The sequence below is a fragment of the Sabethes cyaneus genome, chromosome 1, assembly GCF_943734655.1.
Source record: "Sabethes cyaneus chromosome 1, idSabCyanKW18_F2, whole genome shotgun sequence".
Lineage (NCBI taxonomy): Eukaryota > Metazoa > Arthropoda > Insecta > Diptera > Culicidae > Sabethes > Sabethes cyaneus.
Genome location: NC_071353.1, coordinates 98,679,641 through 98,705,974, shown reverse-complemented (window position 1 = coordinate 98,705,974; position 26,334 = coordinate 98,679,641). Strand labels below are relative to the sequence as shown.

The following is a 26,334-nucleotide window of genomic DNA, read 5'->3' as shown; positions in this document are numbered from 1 at the left end:
GCGGTCTGGAATGTGTGATTATTGTTCCTTTTTTTTTGATATTGTTACTTTTGGTACTGGTGCTATCTGTTGTGGCGAAGTTCTCTAACTATTATTTACAATTTCTGGTCCGCAGATCTCAGTATTTTCGTATATTTCATTCTGTAAACATGCAAAAGTTTATTTCAGGATGTGGTATTCTTGAAAGTCTATCTGCCACTACATTCCGTTTCTCTTTTTTGTATATTATTTTGAAGTTGACTTGTTTTCGGTATATTTTGTGTCGTGTTATTCGTCCAGTCACGTCTGTTAATTTTAATTCTTTGCTTAAAGGTTCATAATCGATATATACCTGGTGAACTCTCTTCCATACAGATATAGTCTAAATGTATTTGCGGCGAAATATACAGCTAAAAGTTCTTTTAACGTAGCTGAGTAATTTTCTTCAGCTTCAGCTTCAGCAGCAAATTTGCTTCTTGTAGCGTTTGCAATGGTTTGTCCATGATAGACCTTGGAGATATCTTTATATTAAAGGGCTTCCTCTCGTATTTGTGCGAATTACACACTTCACATGAGTTGATGAGTTTTTTGATTTTCAAGCACATGCACAGCACAAGCAGGTTTATTTTAAGCGCACACGTTCTCTTAAAACTCGTGTGGCTTCTGAATGTGTGCTTCACTTAGAACTTCACACTTTCAGGTGGAGTAGAACTTCTCTTAGAATACTTCGTACTCCGAAACGGTTCGTAAAAACTTTAACATGCACCCAAATCTCTCTCTTAGAACGGACTTCGCTGCTGCTGGAGGAAATGCCGTTCCTGCAATAGCTCAAACGGAATACGGTTTATAATTTTAATTGCATTTACCCTTAACCCAGTTGTTGGTACGAATGGTTGTGGTTGTATTTCAACGTAGTTATTTGCGTATTCATCTCCGTTCAATACCAAAGTGCAGTTATGAAATTGTATAAGGAACGATCCCTGGAGTCTTCGTTCCTGTGATGAGCAGTTAGATGTTAGCAACATATCTGCATTGTTGATCACAATGTTTGCATCATCTACCCGTTTCACCAGATTTTTCCCATACGTTTTCTCCATCGGACAAAAGGCTGTTTGTTTGTTCATTATTTGTTGAACGCACATTGTCGTTGGTTCCATTTTGGAGCTAGCGCATATGTACATGTCTTTTATTTTTGGGCAGGGAGTCTTGGTTGTGTAGGAAATATGTCCTTCGAGGTAATAATTTGCCTCGAGTTGGATCTTGAGGTCTTTTGAAATTATTGGTTCGAGGTAGTGTAGTTTGTATGGCGTTGTTTTGATTCTTGGGATTTTCAATGTGTATATGATCATCTCCTTACTATAGACGACATACACACTGGCAATATCGAGTACAGTATCAACAACGTTGGATCCTAAACCATTCAGTGAAAGGAACTGTTTGGCGACGCTCAACTCATCGGGATTGATGATGCGGCTGCTGGGTATATTTTTTCGAGACAGAGTGATAGCTTCTTCTATGACTTCTAATTGGTAAATTAATTCGTCTAAGTTAAAGATTATATTTACTGAATCGAAACCCTCTAGAGTTTCTGAGGTTATGTTCTGTTGATAATTTATCAAATGATGAAGATTCTTGGTTATGTTGCTTATTCTGGTATCAACTGCGTTATTAATTTTGATTTGCTTGTCGTTCTGGCTAATTAGTGAATTCAAAGTTGCATTTATGATTTTCAAATCTTCTGCATCTGGACTTCCAGACACGTACTTCCATATTTTCCCTAACGTCTCCCATCTTCGACTTCTTTGGTTAGGTTTAATCTTTGTAACTATGGTATGCAATTTCTGTAGCTTGTTCTGAATAAGCGGGCTTAGAATTTGGTTCGCTTTGATTTTACTTTCTGCTGTTTTTACAATAGCTTTGATATTGGTTTCAAGCAATTCTAGGTCTATGGGATGCGCTATACGCAGATAGCTGCCACTGATTCTTGCGTCCCCTAATGGGATTATTGCTATCGGATTTCTGTTAAGATCATGGATTGAGATTTTGCACTTGCTGGTCTTTAGAATGAATGCTGCCATCACGAGCAGCCATTGTCTGCAAATATAATTTAGTTAGTTGATTTTTTCATGTCCTTTTTATGAATTTTAATATTATTTTCATCGGTTAATGTTTTCTCTGTTTGTGATTTTATCTGAATGGTTCTGTATCTATCGGAGTACGGGGTAGGTTTTCCCGTTCCCTTCACTAAGGCTCTATCTTCTACTATTTCAACATACTCTGCTGGTTTTTCTGTTATTGTTTTTGAATTATGCTTATTCGCCTCTGCGGCAATATTGTTCTTGGCTGTCTGGATTAATTGCATTTTGTTGTTACTAATGTCTTCTGGGTTTGATGAGTGTGAATTACCGAATACTATTGATTTGGGGCTTAATTTAGTAGTCGAGTGTTTAGTATCATTGTAAAGTGCTGTTATCAGGGATAGCCCTTCGTAAAGAGATAGCTCTTGAACTTTTTTCTATTGGCTAAATACATCTCAAGGAGTGTATTGTTATACCTTTCGATGATTCCGTTACTATTACTTGTACTTGCATGGTGTAGATTTACATTGTTTTTGGATAGAAAGTCTTTGAATTTGGTGCTTCTGAACGAAGTAGCTTGGTCACTCGTGATTGTCTTAGGGATTCCAAAGGTTTTGAAATAATCAATAATGGTTTCGATTAGCTCATCGGCGGTTTCATTTTTAATTTTGTAAATTTGGGCAAATTTTGAGAATGCGTCAACGAGCGTGAGGAATTTCTCACCTTCCTTGACGTAAACGTCTATAAAAATGTTTTCCAATGGTTTTTCATATATTCGGCGAGTGATTGGGATTTTAAAGGGATGGCGTTCGTATTTTGCGAATTTACAGTCCTCGCAATTTTTGGCGAAGGATTTTATTTTGTGGATCATATTTGGGAAGAATACAGACTGACGGACCTCTTCGTAAGTTAGCTTCCAGTTTCTATGGTTAAAGTTATGACTCTCACGAATAAACTCGTCTTGGTCTGTTTGGGATATGAGGTCTGGAAGTTTTAAGTTACACAATTGTACTCTCATGCCTTTAAAATGGATGTCCAATAATTTTGAGCACAATTCTGCAACCTCAACAGGTGCGAATACGCCGTTTTGGATGCCAGGGGATAGATAGTTTTTCATAATATCCAATAGTTGTTCTTCTGAATAGTGTTCTTGGTGAAAGATATGACGGATGTAACCTGGAAATATACTAAAAGCGATATGAGAAGATTTCTTCTTATCATTTGAGAAGTTAACGATTAATTGATTTTTAAATTTGTTGACTATCTCCGGTCCGTAGATAGGATTGTTTTCGTACAACTCATTTTGGAGTTCGATCAGGAAGTTGGCTTCGATCTCCTCAGCCAGCGGTATTCTTGACAGACCGTCTGCAACCACATTTTGTTTCCCTTTTTTATAAATTAACTCAAAATCGAACTGTTCCAAGTACAGTCGCTGACGGGTCACTCGTCCTGTGGCATCGGTTAATTTGATTTCCTTTGTTAAAGGCTCATGGTCTGTATAAATGGTAAATTTTCTACCGTACAGGTATGGCCTGAACTTTTTGGCTGCAAAATAAATTGCCAAAAGTTCTTTAGCAGTAGCAGAATATTTTTCTTCCGCTTTGGTTAATTGGTTTTTCACCTCCACTGGTTTTTTGGATTGGTTTTTCACCTCCATTCACAATTTGGGTCAACACCGCTCCTATTGCGTGATTCGATGCATCCGTTGTTAATATAAACGGATCATCGAAATTGGGGTAATGGAGCAAAAGGTCGGAGCTCATTATGTTCCTTAATTCGTTAGAAGCTTCTTTGTATGCGGGATTGACTTCAATCGTTTTGTTCTTCCCACGAAGTGTACTGTCATTGGTTTTGAAATTTTGGCAAAACCGGGAATAAATCGTCGGTAATATGATATAGTTCCAAGAAAGGATTTCAACTCCTTTGGTGTTTTTGGAAGAGGCCAGTTTTTCACAGCTTCGACCTTATTTGGATTCGGTTTTACGCCCTCGGTTGTAACTACATGCCCAAGGAATTCGACTTCTTTACGAAGGAATTCCGACTTGTCGCATTGCACTCTGAGATTCGCCTCTCTTAAAGTTTGCAAAATTTTTTGAATATCTTTCATATGTTCTTCTAAAGAACTGGAAAAAATGATGATGTCGTCCATATAGACGAAACATCTCGTTCCTAAATGTTTTCGTAGCACAGAATCCATTAAGCGTTGGAATGTCGCCGGAGCATTTTTAAGTCCGAACGGCATTCTGGTAAATTAAATTCATATTTACCATTGTCAATGTTAAAAGCACTTTTTGGAATGTCGGCGGGATCGACCTCTATTTGGTGGAATCCACTGGCCAAGTCTAGTACTGAGAAGTATTGGGCGTTTCCTAGGCGGTCTAAAATCTCACTGATCTCTGGTATCGGATAGCGATCAGATGGTGTGATTCTATTAAGTTTCCTGTAATCGATCACTATGCGGTATTTTTTGATACCCGAGTTATCTGCTTTTTTGGGGACGACCCATATCGGCGAGGTCCACGCGGATGAGGATTCTCTTATTATCCCTGTTTCGAGCATCTTCTGGATCTGCTCACTGACTATTTTTCGCAAATGGTAAGGGTATTTATATGTTTTTTGGTGGATAGGGTTGTTATCCATCGTATCTATTTTGTGCTTAATTTCATGTGTAAAGGTTAATTTCTGACCGTCCTGGAAAAATATATTCTTGAAAGGCTTAAGAGTTCTGGCTAGAAGCTTAACTTCCTCTTTGCTCAAATGTTCGGCTGGGAAGCTTAAATTTGTCTTACATTTCTCGTGTTGTATTAAATAGTGTGTATTCTCGAAGGGGTTTTTAATTTCCGCTTCGGGTTTACCTTTTGTGTGTACATTCACGGTTGTCTGGTTATTCTGTGCAGTATAGAGCCCCGGCTGAATGGAAATGTCGCATGTTAAATTTAATTCGTTCTCTATCAAAAATGTTCCGTCGTTCGTAGTTGAAATTTTCATCATTGATTCGTAGTTCTCGTGGAAATTATTCGAGGATGGAAAATATTTGTAAAATTGAATTGTACGTCCACCGATAGTTAACTCGTGTTTTACTGTGTCAATAGAGGCTTTCATAGCTGATAGGTTTTCATAGCCTATGAGTCCGTCAAAGAATTTATGGAATTTAAATACGTGGCTACCGTTCCGTTTCCGACCAACTTGCTTTGGGAAGAGGTCAATACATACTAATTCGTTAATTAGAAATTTACCATTTTTGTTTGTAACTATTGCTGGTCGATTTGTCAGTTTTGCATTGGTCACGTGTTCCGGGTTAATGTAAGATTTGTTCGCTCCAGTATCTATTAGAAATTTCAGTGTGCCTTTGCTAGATCGATAGTGAATATATGGTATAAATGTGGTATTATGTTGTGGTTTGGGTTTCTTCTTCCTCGCGAAAATTTGAGTCATCGTCATGATCGTCGTTATCGTCTTCGTCACTTCCTGTGTTAACTTCGTTAGAGGTATATTCCGAGCGAGGTTTAAACTGCGGCGCTTCACTTTCTATGTTAACTTCATTAGTGTTATATTCCGAGCGAGCTCTAGATTGCTGCGCTGGCTTATTATGTGACGGCGGTGGCGGTCTATAGTGTGGTTTATTTGTTTTGTATGCATTGCTACCGTTCGCGTTGTTACTGTTCGCGGTGTTATATGATCTGAACTGGCTTGTACCGCTGCCACTTGCGTTGTTATACGACCTGATCGGTGTCGCGGATTTTATTTTTCTACTTTCCGCATTTTTATTAACACATATTGCTTCGTAGACTTCTTCTGAAGTCTTAGGTTTTGATTGTCTGAGAATAGAACCTAATGGTTCACCTACGTTATCGAGATATTTCGTTATCGTTATAATATCGATAATGTCTCGTCCCGTGAGAGGATGGGATAGAAGGTTAGATTTTAATTTTGTGTTCAATTCTTTTATGTCGTTATAGAATCTCAGGTCGGTTTTCTCGCCTTTCTTAAGAGACATTACATTCGACATGTTAGTGGCAAAGTCTCGTTTGTCTCCGTACTGTTCGGAGAGAACATGCTTTATGCCGGTTATGGTATCGGGATCGTCGTTAGCGCACAATATCTCGCGAGCTTCACCCTTTACCTTATTTTTGATAGCTCTCAAGTGGATTGAGCTAATTGTGTCGGGTTGACCGTTTTCGCCCTTCACTTTGAACATATTATAAAGCTCGTCGACTTCTTTAAGCCAACTTGTGAGCTCTTTTTTATTGCCGGAAAATTCCGACAAATTTTTGATGGGATCGGGGATTCTATGAGGATCGCCTCGATTCATCATTAAGGTGCGGAGCTGTTCTAGCTCCGTCCTCAAAGTCTCCAGCTCCGAAGATCTTGTTTCCGGCATGATATATGTTTATTTTTGTATATATTGTTATGAAGAAAATTCTAATTATTATCACTTACGTCACCGTAGGTTTCATCCAACGTGTGTTCTTGTGCGGCGGGAGATTAACTTGTTTCCACTTTTTAAACACCTCACAGTATCCCACTTCTGACACCACTTATGGGATCTGTGTTTTAAAAAACTAAATTTTCTTCACAGACTATATTAAACACTAATCATAGCACTGACACCACCGGTGTTCACAAGCGTCCTGCGTCGAAAGAGGGCGAACCGCATGGTTTCAGCGGTTTTGTTGCATAAAACTGCTGATCCATGCGCGTTCCACGTGGCGCGGTTACATTGGCGTGTCCAGACTGCGTCGGTGTTGGTGTATTCCAATGTAGTAGTTCCTAAATTTCTAACGTTGAATTGTTGCGAAATTTTGAATTGTATTCCGATTCTTGGAATTTGTTGGATTTCGTGCTCATCAGTTGACATATTTGCATCATATCTGATCTCTGAATGCAACCATCGTCAGTTATGTTTGTGAGATCCTGTCTTTTACAAATCCTATATTGACCGATTATTGTACGTGGTTTATCACTTGCTAATGTATAATTTTCATTGGTTATTGCAATATTGAGTTTAGAAGAAATAATTTTGTTTTTATTTGAGATGGTTGTAAATTTTAACTCTTAAATGTCTTTGGACACTTTACTTTTTTGTTCTTACAAAGTATAAAAATTACCTTTTTTGCCGACCGGTTTCGGGTAAGTAGTTACACATCTACGGGGCCGAGTCCAACTCGGCAACCGAAACCGGTCGGCAAAAAAGGTAATTTTTATACTTTGTAAGAACAAAAAAGTAAAGTGTCCAAAGACATTTAAGAGTCATTCTAGTTCTTACGTTAGCACGACTACGTAATTGAAGTTGTAAATTTTACATAAGAGAATTTTCCGGAAAGAAATATCGGATTTTTTTACAACGAAGATGTTTCTTGATTTACTGTGAATTGTTCTGACCTCTAAGAACTCATAAACCTGATCTATATGAAAAATTGTCACATTTTGCTGTTCTAACTCCTTTAACATAAGTTCTGTTTCATTGACGGAAATAATGGCTTTTGAAAGTACTCCTAATTTTGCCAGTTGTATTGAATCGAATATGTCTCTCAGCTGGTTATCCGAAAGATCAATATTAAATAGCACATCCTGAATTGCCTGCCTTAATGCAAAAATTTTAGTTTTTGAATTACTATCTGCGTATTTTGACATTTTTCGTAAAAGTTCAGTTTGCTGTTCGTTATTATGGCTTACTGGCTCATTGGTTTTGGTTTAGAATTGTTCGTTTATCTGAATTTCTCTTTCATTTTTTATCAAAGAGTTTGTTTTGTCACTCACTGTATGAAGCGTTCGATTTTTGTTGATCATGTCATCATTGTCCAAGTTGCCGGTAATTGATTTTAGAACCGATCCGAGAGGGTTAAAACGTCCTCTCTTCATAAGTTTGATTAATTTTAATCTGTAAAACGTATCAGAGAGTCTTCTTATCTTGAAATTTACATTGTGTTGTGTTGTTTGAGAAGCCTCAAAGTGTACTTTAAATTTGCGAGTTCGTTTTGAAACTCCTCCAACTCGACAATATGGAGGAGCACTTTATGAGATGTGACTACCTTAGCCTCTCTTTCTTTAAAGACGACAATGCCATGGTGTCTAACCAGATCCACAATGGTAACATCGGTTATTACGCTTAGGCTTAATGTTAATAATTTTCAACCTTGTGTGTGCATTGGTGTCAGTTTTTCCTTTTTCCTGTAGTTATTCATATAAATTTCTTGCTCAATTGTTCCACTAGGTTCATTAGCTATCGCACTAGTTGCCACTAATAAGTTGCGTCGTGCAACACTACCTACACTACTGTACAGTTGCGAAGTGGGTTCTGTAGAATGCCAACGAAGTGATCGTCCGAATGATCACGTGGCAGTGTGTGCTGCGATGCTGCGTTTCCTTTCACATAATGTGACTACCCAGGTAACTAATAAGCATTGCCAATGCAATTTAAATGCAAGCCAATAAGCAGTTGAGTTGCCTTAAATGCTACTTAAATTCTGTTTTGGCAAAATATGCGGTTACTTTACTGCTAGCCCTCTTGTAGTGCTGTTTGTTGTTTGTTTGTTTGTTTATATTTGAGACCTTTTAATCATATATGGTCATTCAGGTCTGTCTTATAGTGCTGACAATGCTTATTTGCAGCTAGTTACCAACAAGAAATTTAAATAGAATTGTGTATGCCAATGTACAACAATTAGGCAGTCAAAAGGCTGATAAATAGCAACCTGCAGTATAAAACGCCAAGGATGCTAATAAACGATTAATTTACTGCTTATACTAATGCTTATTGGTTACCTGGGTATGGTTTCCTTTGCATGTTGCTTTGATTGCCAGGATTTGGTGTTCATTGATGAAAAATTCATTATGTGCAAACTTGGCTGTGTTGTTGGATATTGGTAGGGGTTCGATTATTACTCCCCTGCAGGTTGTGGGAGTGAGCCTTGGTATGTTGACGCTAGGTGCCTGTCTTAACTGTCCTATTACATTTTCAATTATTGATACTGAAATTTCGAATTGACTTACGTCAATAAGATGTAAAAGTCTGTCATGTCCGGTCATTATTCTCTCTTCTCCCCTTTGCAGAAGCAACGCTCCTGTGTTATTGGTAATGTCGCGAGTTAACAATTTAGGGGCGTGATACCCTTTTTAAAAAAGACTATTCGTCTTCGCTGTCGAATTAAAACTAACTTTATTTCTCTTCAATTATTAAATCGAACCCTAGCTATAGTTCAAACTGCTGGCTCTGCAGTCCTCCCGGTGGTGCCATCGTTCAATTTCCAGTCGTTGCTGTCACCAAAGGTGCCGTACGTAGCATTCTTGTTGCTACCTGTTTTTTGTCACCGGATATATGAATGCTGAAATAAGCATGCCAGCCGTGTGGCTTCGTTGTTAATTCGCGTAGTATAGTCTTAAGCACTCTTTGATTGCCTCCCACTCAATGGGAGTATTATTGGCAACTAGCACGTCGCTAGCCTCATTTTTGATTTTTCTTCGCATTATTTTTATGATCAGATGATACTGGAATGTATCTTTGCCATCGTCAAACAATTCGAGGATGTCTTCGACATCCAGAATCCACTGGGCAAGATTTCTTGCGTTACCGGTGAACTCGGGTAAGTCTGCGACGATCGCAGGAATTCTTCCTCTTTCGTGAAAGCTATAAGGTTCGTGTCGATGGCGAACCTTCTATTAGGGATTGGTGCTGGGACTGCAATCGGGTTTGGTGTTCGAGGTGTTGGTTGTGCCATTTTCAAAGATAATTTATTGAAGATTTTCGTTAATTCTTCAATTTTTTGAATTAAAATTATGTTTTGAATTAATTTTTTTTAAATTTGTTACGGGACTTTATGTTCGTTTAATATGCTGTCTATCGCATATGCCTGTCTTAAACACTTGTTTCACTTTCACTTCACTTACTTAAATTTCTGGTTAATTTTCTCTTCACTTAAAATTAATTGTTATTATATTTTTTCTTTTGAAATTTACTTACAATGCTACTACAAGTAGGAGACTATTCATCGTCGCGGGGCAACGCCAAATCCTGTAAGCCCTATTTATTGTCGGGTGAGCGGGTGTCCTTTTTGCTTCCTTTGATAGTGCAATCCTTCGTCTAATTTGGAACCGCAAGTCAACCGGTCGGACGGCTGATGGAGCTGTTTCCGGATATCCAAACTCCTTGGTGATGGAAACTCAGATTGGCTTCACTTGTTGGTCTTCTGACGATGCACCAACAAACTTATACAATTGCTATCACTTCGCGATTAGGGTCCCGATTTCGGGCGCCAGTTACGAACACAAGTCGTTCGGAAGGTTTTTAAAAAATTAAACCGATTCATTCGGAAGTCAAGACTGAACTGATTTATTTTATTGCTATCAAATAATTTCTACCTACCGAAAAACCTATTTTGCTAACTAAGCGAACTGGCGGAAGCACAGTTCTTGCTATGGGAATTTGGTCACCTCGTGGCAGCTGATTCAGCATACAACGTGCGCCTTGGTGCACAGGTTCGACCGTGCCCGGCTTCGGTGATGTGCTGTGGTACTTCCAGGTGTAACTTGTATTTACTTGAAAACATTGTTCATTAATCAAGTTCGTGCTATTTGGTGAATAATTTGTTTTGGTATTTCGATGTGAGGTTGTTGATTGATCTGAGGTTGGCCATGGCACTGTTTTTGGCCCCCAACTTGGCTCGGTTGTGGAGCCGGCTAGTTTCCCGACTGTGCCACGAAAACGCGTGTAAGTTTGGTTTTATAACCATTTCTGTTATGTGCGCTCATGTAAGCCGAATGTGATCTGGGGTGACATTGCGCATCTCGTTTCAAGTGATTTTGGTTCGTTTCGAGCACGTTAAACAAATGGGCGTCTCGAACGAAAGTCACTCGAAACGAGTTGCGCAATGTCACCCCTGGACTGGTTACGACCGTAGATGTTGCTGCGGTTAGAATTTCCACGATTTCTGTTCTGAAAAATTTCAGAAAAATCGCGATATCGATTATCATGCAAGGGAGCGAAACAATTCCTCCGAAAAAGACCATGTGGGCCACTTGATACTGTCGGTAGATAAACGAATAGCGTCTAATTCTTTTCTTGTCTCCATGTGCAGGTTATATAAGTGCTCCATGCTGAGATTAAGAATTTCGTGGTGTTTCTTTACTTCGATTCCTTCTAAGTGTAAATTGATCGTGTTTCCTGGTAACGTTCTGGTTCTTGAGGTGTATAAGACGTCATTTATGTATAATTGACAATTTCTGAAAAATATGACATATGCTCCAGAAAGATTTTATTGTGATAAGTCAGTTCTCGTTTTACCTTTGTTATATTACCTTTGTTATACTATAACAAAGGTTTAAAAATTGGTCGAAAAACACGAAATGGATCCGAGGCCCGGAGGGCCAAGTCACATATACCAATCGATAGAGTTCGACGATTTGAGCAATGTCTGTGTGTGTGTGTGTGTGTATGTATGTAATGATTTTTTCTATCGCCTGTTTCTCAGAGATGGCTGAACCGAATCGTTCGCTATTACTTTTGTTTAAAAGGTATTATTGTCTAGTAGATCACTATTGAGTTGTTTCGTGACACGACGTTTCGTTTAAAAGTTATAGACAAAAATGTGAAAAATACATGACACGGGTTTCTCCAGAACTACACGACCGATTACAACGATCTTAGTATCAAATGAAAGCCCTTATTAAAGCTAAATTATTCAGGATTTTTTAATTGAAAACAAACAAGTAGTTTAAAAGTTATGCTTAAAAAATCTGTTTTGACAAGGTAATAATTATCGCCTGTTTCTCAGAGATGGCCAAACCGATTTATGCGCTATTAGTCTCATTTGAAAGATAATATATCCTAATAGATCACTATTGAATGATTTTTTGATTGGATGTTTAATTTGAAAGTTATGAGCAACCGTATACATCACACCAAAATTAACAATAATTTATAATGATTTTAACCAAGATAATTTACCTAATTTCAATTATTTTAATATCAAACGAGAGGTTTTGACACTACGAATATATATGCAAAATTTCATTAGAATTGGTGGTACCGGTCAAAAGATATTAACCCTCGAACACTCGCGCCTACTTTTGTAACACAGTTACTCGCGCGCACAATAGCCTCAAACCAAAGAAAACGTGCGTACTAGAGTTTTGACTGGGAAAACTTGGTTTTAGGTTTATCCAACCTTTAGAAGAGTTTCTTGAAATTAAAAGCTCTATCGTCTGGTGGAATCTAAATTTTGATTAATCCCCCTAAAAGTGAAATAAATAAATTTATTTTTCTTCACTGTCAATATAACACATTGATGTGTTCTGCAAAGTTATAGAGCATATTATTACAAGAAATTTTACTAAAAACTGTAACCTTCTATCTCTGCAGTGAAGATAGAAAAATCTTATTTATTGTATATGAATATGTAAAATCAGGTTTTATATTTTTGCTCTTTTTGTAATTGTTGTATGACTTTTTCATGTATTACAAAGTTGTACAAATGATAAAAATAAACAACTTTGCTGAATATAGTATACCTCTATGTTTGCTTGTTTAGGAACTGTAGAACTTTGATTATAAAAAATACCTTAATTTTGACTACGAATTACTCGACTACCAGCAGACGGATACATTTTAAACATTTTACATTGGCTAGTTTTGCTGCATACAGACACCATTTTTCCGTATAAAGAAACGAGAGAAAATTCCAGTTGGGGTCAATTGCGGTACACCTCGCATGCTGATTCTGCTTCGATTCTGTGATTTCCCAACAATTTAAATTATTAATGCATTGAATAATTATGATATTTTGCTCAGAATAAGTTTATTGAACAATATACGTTAGTTAAACAACGATTTGTAATCTTATAGCAATATGGCGTTGGAAAACCTACACGTGTTGTACAAAATACAACAGCGTGAGTAACCGAAGGTTAATAAAAATTGACGAAAATTATTCAAGAAAACTCTATTGATGTGAATCAAATAGAATGGCATTACAGGAAATTATTTATAGTCCAAAAACCTATACACTAGACCTTTACAAGGCAATGGATATGTTAAATAATAAGATTTCCTCTTACAACTTACTTTTATTTTCACTTCTCAGATTAATAACAACTTACTTCTCCTTACTCAGCAATTTCATGAAAAAAGGATCTATCAAAATTTAAAAGTGTTCCTATTTTGTTCAAATTTTGTAAACGTATTCAATTTTCAAAAATTTTATGTAAACCGACGCATTACGCAACGTTAACCAATAGATGAATTATGTTCTGAAAACGTGTCGATTTCTAAATCAAATAGCACGTAAGACCGTATAACAAAGGTTCCTTTCACCACTAGGTGGATTAAATCGGGTTTTGTTTTTCATTTAAATTTTTGAACGTCTTTTCAATCAATTTCTGGTGTTCTTGCGGAAGGGAGAATGATTTCATAAGGACTGTGTTTAGTGGAACTATGAATTGAAGAGTTATATTTGTGAAGCGACATGAATAATAAATCGATTACCGAGGCCGTGGGATTTTCATGTTTTGTTATGCGATAAATCTCTAAAATAGTTGAATGAAACCTTTCAACGATTCCATTCATCTCGCTTCTACCCGTCGCCGTTATGTACGGTTGAATATTGGTAAATTGTAAAATTTCGTTAATTCACCGGTCGCGAATGATCTCTCACCATCCATGACAAGTATATCTGGTTTTTTATATTTTAGGAGAATTTCTTTTACAGCTGAGGTTATGTCAACAGCTGCACTAGATTCGAACGGTCTAATCTGGGAAAAATTTAGAAAATTTATCTACGTAGGTGAGAAAATGACAGTTTTCGAGAAACATGATATCGATGTGTGCAATTTTGAATGGGGCATCTGGAATGGGGGTTTCCTGTAGTGAAAACTTTATCGGGTTTCTGTCGTATTTGTTTTTTTATTACATACTTGACAGTTTACGATAAAATCTCTGATCATTTGGGTAGCTTTGGGGGAAATAGAATATGCGGAACAATTGTTGCTTATTTTCATCAAGTGCTCTATGTGCACGCTGGTGATTTTGTCGGATGACATTCCATTGCTCGTCTTGATCAGTGACATCTTCCAATAATTTTTGAGTAAAACGGACTTTTAACATCTTTGTTCTGCCACAATGCTTCCTGTAAACTTTTTGAAGTTTGCCCATGATTTCTTCAGATGTTAAAAGACCGTTTACCTTAGAAATACCAATATTATTATTTAGAACCTGTAAAAGAGAATCATCATTAATGTTTGATAAAGTAATTTCCACTCGAGTGTAGTTCTGAAACGGATTTGTGGTAATTGTTTGGTCTGGACCTTGCTTAATAATAACTTGCTGACGGAAACCATTTAATGGAGCTTCTGTTGAAATAATAAAAAAATCATCAGAGTCGTGAGCTGAGTATTGTGTACCTGCCAAAGAAAGAACGACCCGACTCAAGGCATCTGCGACTACGTTTGCTTTTCCGGGTTTATATACAATCTTGTAGTTGTGTTCTTCCAAATATGCCTTCCACCTTTTCAGTTTTGCATTCGTATTTTTTGGCGAAAGAGCAAAGGTTAATGGTGATCGGTTAGGATTTTTATTTTCGCTCCATATAAATAATTCCTGAATGTTATCAAAGACCAAAATATAGCCAGCATTTCGTTCTCTAGTACTGAATACTTTTCTTCAGTTTTAGATAATGTTCGGGACGCAAAATGTATTGGTTTGTCTCGACCGATTTCTCCTTGCGAAAGGACAGTACCAATAGCAAAGTCCGATGCGTCAGTCGTTAGTACGAACGGTTTACTAAAATCGGGGTATATTAAAATATCCGAAGATGAGTAGACATTTTTTCAAAGCACAATTTTTCTTTCTGTGTTATATCAATTTTTCTGTTTGACTTAGGGTTTCCTTCCCCTCGCAAAAGGTATGTTAATGGTTTTGCGATTTTATCAAAACCCTTAACAAATTTTCGGTAGTAACTAAACATTCCAAGCAAGGAATGCAGCTCCTTGAAGGTACGTGGCTCTGGATATTTCCTAATTACATCGATTTTGTTGCCATTAGGTTTTACTCCGTCAGAACAAATTATGTATCCTAAAAACTCCACTTCCTGACGCAAAAACTCTGACTTGTCTATCTGTATCCTAAGCTTTGCATCACTTAACGTTTTTAGAACTATATTTAAATTTCTCAAGTGTTCTTCTAAATTTCGCCCCAAGACGATGACGTCGTCGATATAGTCATAGCCAATTTTGCCTATGTGATCTCTCAAGACATCATCAACTGCCCTCTGAAAAATGGCTGGTGCATTTTTCAGTCCAAACGGCATACGAGTGAATTCGTACTTGCCGTTGTTTATTGAGCTAGAATAGGAAAAGAGAAAAAAACTTGGCTATTCAAGAACAATCAAATAATGACACTTACCAATAGAAGCGGCAGCGATGAAGCTCCAAAAAGAACTGAACGAGCCGCACCGACAGAACATGTGGTGTACCCGAAAAGTTCCAATAAAATTAATTTCCAAAATTGGCTATATCGCCCGACACAGCTGTGCCACAAAACGAGCCGAAATTTAGCATCAAATAATTTATGAATTGACATAATGAAGAAAGTGAAAATACCGAGAGGCAACAGAAAGACTAATTAGCAATTCACTATTGCTATATTACAGGTGCCTGCTGGTGTGGATCACGGCAGCAACAGTGAGTGACCTGATGATCCGTTTCACACCACTGCGAGATACGCACGTAACGAAAGGACGTTACGTGCTAAAACTGGTGCTTTCAACGAAACCCATAAACTCAGAGGAGGCTTTTCTGAGAGATGCAGGGGAGCGGTTCATCAACACAGAACGAAAAAATGATCTCACATTCGACGTGAATTGAAATTCGATACATTTTTCCATTAAATAAAACGTAAACAGCCTAACCCGTTTTTAAAGATATATTTTTACATCAATTTACACGTAATAAACAAGCCTTTAAGTGGAATAACACGTAATTTTATATGCTTTGTGATGTTCCATTTATGTGCAGGTCAGAAGACGTAAAATTACAAGATTTTTTCGAAGTGTGAAGGTATGATAAACCCGCTTCATTGTACACAATCCACACAACATTTACAATCAAAAATTCAGCAAGAACAGATTGCTAAAAAACGTGTACAAACGGAGATCGCGCAGAGGCGTATAGTCCGCGCTAGGCGCAATGGACTCCGCCGACCGACAAAGAATCGATGGTGACATGGGCCATCTACGATCAAATCAAGAACTAGAAAAAAACACGATCCAACATCAGACGGATGTGATGAACGCAACTTATGCATTCGTCAACCGTTCGATGTTGGATATGAATTCAAACCTGGTTCGAATACATGACAACTTTATGGCCCTTGAGAAGGCCGTAAGGAAGTCAGAAAACTTTACAAACAATTTCAAACGCATAGCGGCGCTAGAAGCAAAACTTCTAGAGATGAATTGGGATCCCATTGGCAGCCGTTGCTTGTACGATATTGACGGCGGCTGCTTCGTCGGGGAATGTCCCCTGCGAAACATGAGCTCCAACGAGCTTGCTGGCTAGCTTCTCCATTTTCTCTCCGAAATCCGAGATACCCAGTGCTCCTTGCTTGAGGGCAGTCATCTCTCTCTGGACGGCTTTTGGTGTCAGCTTCACTGCAAATGTTTGCTTTAGGACAGCCGTTGCCTGTTGTATCGTTTCCGCCGAGTTGATAGTACCATGCGCAGACCCCGTTAGCCTGGTTCTAGCGAATGTTAGTATCTCATTCTCTGGCACATTCGAGAGTAATTTTTCAGTAACTCTAATGTCTCAATGAAATTCAAAAGTTTTGATGGTGCTCCATCGTATTTGTCAACTAATTTTAGGGCAGTGTCCAAGTCTAACTTCGCGGTCATTTTAATCGGATTGTTTTCCGTACAATTTTTATTTTTCGCCTTTAATGTTTTTCACTTTGCTGCTAACGCCGCCTGTCGACGTGTCAGCATACTTTCCTAAAATCGTGACATTAATTGAGTTATAAATTCACTTATTTATAATTGTAAATACTTCCCCCTCTCTCTTTTATTTTGTATTTGAGGTATGTTGTCTTCTTGTTCCTGGATGATTCTATTGGTAGCTTAGTTTTCGATTAGTTGGTTGCTCTCCGACGCCGAAAACAGCAACGAACTTCCTCCTTGGCGTCCATCCGATCCTGCACGATGCCGACGTTCCGCAGCTTACGAAGAATTCGGCAGACATTCGTATGTTTCTTCAACTGTTGTTTTTCGTTCAATCGATGTAAGTTTTCAGGTTTCACGGCTATTACTTCAGTTAAATTTTTTGGGATAGGAGTTTATCACAGTCTCGAATTTTTATTCACAGACCACAACCAAAAATGTTCCTACGAAAATGCACGTATATAATCCGTTTAAATCAAAAACGTACTTTTGCCACTTTTCAATTGAATTTTTTTTTTGTCTAAATTTTTCGGGACGATCCAGACTGGAGAATTCCAAAACGATCTTGAGAGCCTCCAGATTCAATTAACTTTTTTATCTGTTTATCTACCTCGTCCTTGTAAGCCATAGGGTATGGGTATATCTTTTGGTAGATTGGTAAATCATCGGTGGTACGAGTGTCACATTTAACATTCGTAACACATAAAAGGGTAATATCGGGGTTGTGAAAAATTTCTTTGAATTCTTTTAGAATAGGCCTAAGTGTTGATTTTTCTCTGTTATTGCCGAATTAATATTTCTAGGCTTGAGAAGTGTATGGAAATGAATTGGAATGTTCATTGTATCATTATAGGTACTTTCAAAAAACGTGTGGAAATCAATTTTTTTGCTCTCTAATATGCTATAAATACAAAAATGCCACAGTGACCTGACACCCCCTTTCCCCCCACCCCCCATTTTTTGATGGCGGGACCGACCGGCCGGCTTTTGTAATTTTCAGACTTGACAACCCTATTGCCACAACATCCTTTTGATTAGTTAGTTTGTTAAAGATCTCGGTAATTTTATTGGCTTCCATAATTAAGTTCTTAGTTTTGATCAACTTATTGTCGTTGGACAGTTATTACGTTGTTCTGCTATTGACAAACAAAAACATTTTAACTGTTGTTGCGCTACCTACGTTGAGAAAAGAATAATAAACGCGACCATGCGCGTTTTGGTGACTTAAACAAAATGACAAGCTAGGTCAATGTTGTGCGATTCGGAAAAGACTACCGGTCAATATCTTCCGGGACTTAAACCCGGGGTATGTGCTGATTCAGCGATCTAGCTTGTGTCGATCGCGCCATGGAATTTTCAAAGTAATTAGTCATCAAAAAATGTATCGCTGCACTTCGCGTGACTGTGTGCCATGGTGCTGCTTCGAGTGTCACGATTACTGCACCCCCTTTAAGTGTTGGACCTCCTGGTTGCAATTTCCTGAACGTCAAAACTGCCCTCGTAGTTGATAATAATGAATATTGTTACTGGAAGCTCAGCGTGTGCTTTTTGTGGTTCTCCGCTTAATATTTGAACCGAAGCTTCTCGATGCTTTGCCTAAGGCCTAAAAACGTAAAGTGACAAAATGATGATTGCAGATGTGGTAAGAGAAATTTCTCCCATTCCTTGACATTAATTGTTGTTTGTTTGTTGTTTAATTGTTGTTGGATTTGAACCCACAACACCCGCCAGGGCGTATAGCTCGCTGGTACCCGTGTACCTTTGAACCATAGAGGCGCTGGACAAAAGGAGACTGCGCAACCCGCCTTATTAATGTAGCGACGTATCTGGTTTTTGGGTTAATTTTAGACACAAACCAAGACACAAAAACCAGATACGTCGAAGTCCGGGGGGGTTAAATCAGGTGATCTGGGTGGCCAGTCAATATCTCCTCTTTTTGACACCAGACGTCCCGGAAATTTTCGTTGCAGAAATTAAATTGCTGAATTCGCAGTGTGGCATGGTGCACCGTCCTGTTGAAACCAGTTACCTTCTAGACCTTGTTCGCGCATTCGTGGGCAGACATAATGAGCCAACATTCACCGATATCGATTTCCATCGATAGTTTCATTTTCTTTGAAAAAATATGGACCAACGATGGTTTTGGCGCAAATCCCATCCCACACAGTTATTTTTCAGTTCTTTCGGTGTGAAGCGATACATGGCGAAATTGTACTGAAATGGTGTTTCCAAAACATATCTAATGAAAGAAATCGGTTGGTAAATGTGAAAGTTATACAGCGTTTACATACCGACATAAAAGGTGGAGCACCCTGTACTTTACAGCAATTAAATTTAAAAGCTTGTGAAGAATTCCAGGGCTAGTCTTTAAATAAACACTAAAAATTTGTGCCACATGCTAGAATATTCCATCTACCACGTTTTTATTCAAGACTTCAGTTTAGAATATACTTTTATACTAGGGTACCGGCACCAGTTTTCGTCACCCTAGGGGTTCAAAAGTGTTTTATTTCTATTTGGAATGCCATAATTAGCATAACATATTGTATTCAATAATTTAGACATAGTTATGTACTGAACCAATATAATATGACTCCAAACCCTTAATGGTTAGGTTATAACTCAATTTAGCATTATTGTTAGTTGGTGTCGTCATATTGAAATGATTTAAACATGATCCACTTTTCGCCATTGGCGAATTTCAGTGGACCGTTCCTAAGCACATCGCGGGAACCAGTGATGCGGTTGTTTCACAATGGATATCGATTCGTTTTCACTATTCAACTTAAAAATTATTTCTATTTTTCGATAAAATATAAATATAAATCAATTTTCAGACTAGAACAAGATACAAACGATGCTTCTGGGAGTGGCGAAAACTGGAGCACAGAAATAGCGAAAACAGGTGCTATATCATAAATTTTACATTTACAACTTTTTCAAATAACTTAGGTTTTATGCTGAAAACGTAGCGAAAATGTTTCTGTTTAATGTAGGCTAAACAATTCTCATCGATATGGAACTATATGACAAAGAATCTAGGTTTTCTTGATTGCTGTCTGAAAGAGTGGCGATTTCTGGTGTCGTTACCCTCTGTCGATATAATCGGTTGAAGAGGAGAGGTAGGTGCGTTCTTTTCTTCAGCGGTTTACTTTCAGGACATCAACTTTGTCTAAATTTAATGTTCAAATGAAGATCGATCGAAAGGTAGGGATCATTGAAGGATAGTATTACGCTTTTACACACTTGTTTACTTTCAGGACATCGAATTCATCTAGGTCCAATGTTTAAATAATAAGAGCAAGAGTAGTTTCGAATCTTTCCAAAAACTGTTTACCTTCAGGACTTTGTCCAGGTTTGCTGGTAATGAGTAATTCCTGTCCTGTTGGAAATCAAGATTATCGTACCGAGCCTGGGAAGCAAAAGTGTGCTTCCATGTGATTGGCTGATTCGTTCGTTTTTGACAATGCCTACTGTTTATCGTTTTTTCAATAGTGATTTGACAAATTATTTTTATATTTGCTCTAATAATCAATTTTTAGACAAATTTATCGATTGATTCAAATAACCCAACAAACATTTTTGTTTAAGAGTAGTTTATTCAACTATTGTATAGCTAAATCCAATGGAACAAGCGCTTGATAAGCTGCTATACAATAAAAATGTTCCTTGGGTATCTCTAAAATCCATTGAAAAATGGCTGAGTTATAAGCGTGCAAATCATAACCACTTTTCGTTACATGCTCATTTCTCGAATTTCTAAAGTGCACCCCCAATATAGAAAACAAAAACGTAGTTCTGCGTTAAAATTGATTAAATCCTCAATTGTTTCTTAGTTTATATTTTCCACACTCAGAGCCGAAATTGATTATTTCTTCGTAATACAAATTTCCAATTTCACTCGCGCACTTTATTCTACTTTTCTAGCTATTATATTTTTTTGTTTCAATGATATATTTGATTTCACTTTGTTTAAAATTATGTTACGTCACTCGCGCACTTTTTAATTTTAATTGTTGGTATTGTGGTTTGTAATACTTGCAGCAGCAGAGTTGTATACCTCTATCGGGGCTTCGATTTAACTCCAGATAGCATCTTTGAGTTGATTGGGTAAATCATATGGGGTATCCTTCTCGGCTTCTCGCAAATCTTCGATCCTGGTCGAAGACAGTGTTAGAACCGGATTAGTCCTTCAGTGCTTTAATCTACTTTATACTATTAGCGATGAAAGGTCCGAACTTCGCGCGCCGGTTACAGCCGTCGTCGTGTTTCGGTGTTTTTAAACAATACAATTCGCAGCTGGAGAGTCTAATTGAATTTGATTTTATTTCACATGATTGAACTTACTGCTACATGTTTTTACTACATGTCTGCTGATTTAGCGATCGAGCTTATGTAGCCCCCTTCTGGCTAAGTGGCTGTCATGGGAGGAGTAAATGTATTTCCTTCAAGTTCTTTGATTTCCTTTCTCATTCTTCACAAAAGTATATTTACTCCCCTAATAAGTAAGTAGGCGTGCTGAATTGTTTTTAAGTATGGTATGTTGCTACATCGTCATAATTGCGTTTTCCCGTCCTATCCAACACAAATTATTAAAAATATCAGCATTTTTATGACACACAATGCAAAACTAGTTATTCTCTACTATTTTAGTTAGTTGTCTATCATACGCGATCAATCAAAGCGAGCTGAGATCTATTTAAATCACCCCATCGACATCTCTATATCGAGCTGCAGTAAACGTCAGCGACAGCATGTCCGGGGCTCAAAATTTGACAGCGGGCCCAAATCAGACTGCTAGCAGTTGAGTGAAACGCAGTGCTGAATTGCTATCTCATTTTCGCACACACGAGATGTTGGCGGCGAGAACATGGTTGTCTGCCATGGGCTTGATTTAAATGCTTTTTTTCATTAAAGATGTCCTACCAGCCAAATTCCCTACGTTTTTTCGTGTGACGAAGAAGACAATCCCGACTAATCGTTTTAATTTCCGTCATTCATAGATGAAAATAACTCACGCAAGGCATTGTTGTTATTCTACAGCCTGGAAATCTTGCCTGATCTGCAGAAATTTTGTAGAATAACATTTGTCATGCCGTCCTACACAAATACATGCGCGTTAGCTTCGTAAACATTGTTGTGATTTTTTAGTTCGGACGATGAAAAATTTTGATGGACGGATTTTAAAACGGTACGACGAATTTTAGAAATAAAATCAGTTGCGTAATTTCAATGGTATGCTTTAATAGTCGCTTTTCAGTGATTTCAAAGTTCACGGATCGGAAGGTAAGTGTGTTTTAGTCAAATCAGCACAAGAACTTTTGGAGTATTCATTGAATCCATCCAACAAATGATGAAAATTAGAATGGCTTTACTTATTACGACGGGAATTAGAAAAAAACCCTAATTGTGTTTTTTAGGAAATATTGAAGATGGAAGATTTTCATTTCCGCTTCCACAAGTGGCATCATCTGTCTCTTTCTCGCATATGCAGGAAATTTTAATAATCGTGATTACCATTATATATCCGTAAATCAACAAAAAAGGCTCACTTATATTGGTAATAGTTGTTTTTCAAAAACTTAAAACAAATGCGTTTGATGCACATAAAAATATGAAATCTGCAAAATAAATGAAAATATATATGAAAAGATAACGCTATTGATGTGATCCACAGAAACTAAAAAGTATTGATTGGAATCAAATTTAATTTGTTGTTGAAGCATAAAACAATGGTAAACGCAGTAAAATTTATAAGTGTACATATTAATAAACAAAATAGACCATTTTCCTAGATGACTAGTTAAGGCAATAGGATAAAAATATCATCGGACTATTTGCCATGTTACAAATTAGTTAGATAGCAATTAGTATTGTGGCCACGCGTACACTAAAACAGGTTTCATAGGCCATTACGCGCAACATGTTTTTGCTTAACACTGTTTTGGTAAAAATTTCTAAAAGTGGTATTTGTAATGCAAAACTGTCACTTATTATAACAGTTCAAAACTAATGTATAAAAAAAAATCATATAAATAACATAATTTATACGGTATACATACTCATCGCTGAGAATAATCGTGTTGTGCACACTAAAAATGAAGACAAAAAGGAAAAATTCTCGGGGCATTTAAAACTAATAAACGAAAGATGCAGAGATGGTAGAGAGTCCTATATATTTTCTCCTGTAAAATGCAAGTCAAACTACGTGCCTTTTTGAAAACAAAAGTTTTTATTTTCTCAAAGAATGAACCGCGTTAGTACTTTGGTACCGTAAACCATATGCCTTTTTATATTATTAAAGAGATGAAATACCAAACCACATAATAGATTGGCAATCTAGCTCACAACAACACAGTCACAAGAACAAGTCCATGTTTGGCAAATTGCATTACTGTTTGTACTGAAATGTATGATGTATGTGAATGATATAGTATCAAGTATTTTATTATTACTAGCGTAATTAAGAAGAACGAACGAAGTGTGAAAAAGTACTGTAACAATGATTGTCGAGAGATTTTGTTTGGTGATTTTATGCACAAAAACCTGGCAGTGTGTAGAAATCTAAGCTTTGTTGTAAATCAATGTCAATCTGGTTGAAAAACAAATAAATACTGACTATTACAATTATATACTTTTGTATATGATTATTTAAGGTAAGCGTATGTTATCTTTAGTCTTCTTAAGAATAGGTCAAACAAATTATTAAATTTTCTTTTTAAATAAGTGTTTCACACTTTCCGTTGAATTTTATTCGTTTATTTGTTGAACTTTGTTTAAAAACTGGATGAAATTCCACCCTCAATAATGGTGGATTTAGTTACTGCTATACACCAATGATTCGCTAATTGACGGTTCGTTGATTGGGTGGTTCGTTAGTTGGGTGTTTGCTAGTTGGGCCATGCTCCAACTAAAAAGCACTTGCAATGCAAAATGGTAAGCAATTTTCGAGTTTAGACATCTCTATCAACTGTCAGTGACTTAATTAACGAATTCAGGCTGTATATTCGCACATCCGCGTAAAATCCGGAAATCGCGTAAAAATAGTCGCATAAAAAACAAACCGCGTAAAAAGCTACTTCAGTGTACTATTGTTATGGCTTTTTATTTTTCTCTTCAATCAGGACGAACAGTGGGACCATTCTGAAAAAAGACGGTCAAAAGTTTTTTTCTATCCTGACGGTTTCAAGTTTAGGGGTCTTTGAAGACATTTCTCAAAATTTTCTTTTGCATCCTATGTTTTTGACGTAGGACTACATCTTTCAGGAAGGTAGCTGGTATAGGGGGTCATTCCAGAAAACCGAAACCGTCACGAAACATGAAAGATTTTGAGCGCTTAGCTTAGCGGGTTTCCGATCAATTTTCTATATTTTTGCACCAATCGATCGGAAATAGTGATATCCGTTAATCGTTCGATTAATTCAACTAATTAAATAACACAAGAAATATTCGAATAATTTTTAATCGAATACTGCCAGCACGAGCAGTTGAATCCCAAGTAGCCGCTAAGCACTGAATTAAGCTTGAAAACTGCTCTGTATTTGCAAGTTGCATGCTGCCAGATATAATTCAGCATTGTCAATGCGTAGCAGCTTTAAAATAACATTCTCAATGCTGAATTAAAAGTTAGTTGAAGTACTATAAAATGCTGATTAGATGCTCTAAGCGAGCTTTAGTGCCATTACCGGCAACAAAAGAGATTTTGAACGCTGCTCACTCTTGCTGTTCTCATTGCTGCTCTCATTGCGAACAGTGAACGAATGTGTGATGATAGAAGGAAAAATGCTTCCATCTCTTTTTATCTCACGTAAAATCCAGCACCGCTGTTAGAACAAACATCATCATGAATATATATATGGAATTTGCATGCGGATAACGTGCAATCAACATTTCTGTTAAATATATGTATGCCACCACATAAAAACAAAATAAAAGGTAGGGAATCCCCTCAAAATTGGATCTATAGAAGAAATGGGAAAAATAGAATCTTTCCCTACATTTCACCTTGCTATGCAAATCAAACATCCTAGTGAAGAATTTCGGTAGTTTAAGTGGAGCTATTGGCAGCTGACTCTCAACTACTGTTTACAGTTCAACTGGAAAAGGCGTTGCACTAGTCCTGCAAAGTCACATATGGGAGTGTAATTGACAGATTGGCGGTTCAATTCTCACCAAAGAAAAAACAATCACAGAAAAGCAATCTTGAAACATCAACAGAGGATAAGGATAACAGAGAGGGGAGATAAAAAAGGACGAACATAAATTTTTTCCATTTTTTATACTCAGCGATTAATCGTTACGCAACAAGCGTAACGTTTTATGACATTTGTAAATCTCCAAGCTCTAATGCGGCTCTATATTTCGCCAAAACCGGCTTTTTAATAGCGTTTTATATATGTATGTATGCATGTATGGGAACTACCACCTATCTTAGCAGAACAACTGTTCATAGCAATGGGCATATCTTGACAAGGGGAATCGTACAGACATAACGATTGGTCACGTTTACCAGCTCCTGTATGAAGGGCCAAAAGGGAATCGGTCGGCAAGCAACATCACTTGCACGTACCAAGGGTATTTAAGAATCTCCTTCCAGAAACTAGATCACGTGAGTCAATCGTTGAGTAAGCCCTCCCAATGCAGAATGGCCCCAATAGGTGGGGTGAAGGGCCCGCTCATTATCCACAATGTGTTGTTAGCCGGGTTAAGGTTAACCTTAGGAAGTTGAACACTTCACTCTCCCTAAGCTAAAGTTACCAGATTTTTTTGGATGAATGCGGGACATATTGGATGGCTTATTTGCTAAATCAGTTCGGTAGTAAAGATGGGATCATTTAGAAATTGGGCACTTCATGTTGGCTCCCAGTGGCCGTGGAAGCTAGCTTTTGGTAGCGTTGTATTATTTTTTCGCAGCTTTAAGGTAACATGGCTTTGAATATTCATCATGTAGGAGAAGAAATAAAAGTAATTATGTGCGGACACCTGCAGGATTGTCGAGCTAATGGGGATCCCAAAAAAAGCCTCAAACAATAAACAAAGGCTAGAATCCGGTCTCGTGGGCCGGGCGGCCAGGTGGTGCCGAAATGCGATGCATGGGTCTGACCTGATGATGAATAAGTTTCAGAGAAGGCCGATTTCAGCCAAAACCCAGGGGTTCAATTCTTCATGCTCTGGCTCGCGGTAGGGTTTGTAGCAGTTTCGAGATTGGTTTTTGGGATCGGTTCGAAATAAAAGGTCATGACTTGGCACGGAATCTGTTTCATTGGCATCCGTGTGAAAACCAGTACTTTATGACGGATAAGAATTCGGAGATACACAGGGCTAGGTGCCTTCAAGTCTTTATGCTACAATGGACA

General features: G+C 37.6%; 1 protein-coding gene across 1 annotated transcript; it reads right to left on the bottom strand.

Annotated features, from left to right (window-relative positions):
• Positions 1-758: 758 nt before the first annotated feature.
• LOC128746003 (uncharacterized) lies at positions 759-2,057 on the bottom strand. The gene has a single exon (XM_053843058.1). The coding sequence runs from the start codon at positions 2,055-2,057 to the stop codon at positions 759-761; it is 1,299 nt and encodes a 432-aa protein (XP_053699033.1).
• Positions 2,058-26,334: the final 24,277 nt, after the last annotated feature.

What these genes read in the sequence shown, in the direction of transcription:
- LOC128746003 (XM_053843058.1), bottom strand. Translation starts at nt 2,057, where the DNA reads ATGGCAGCATTCATTCTAAAGACCAGCAAGTGCAAAATCTCAATCCAT.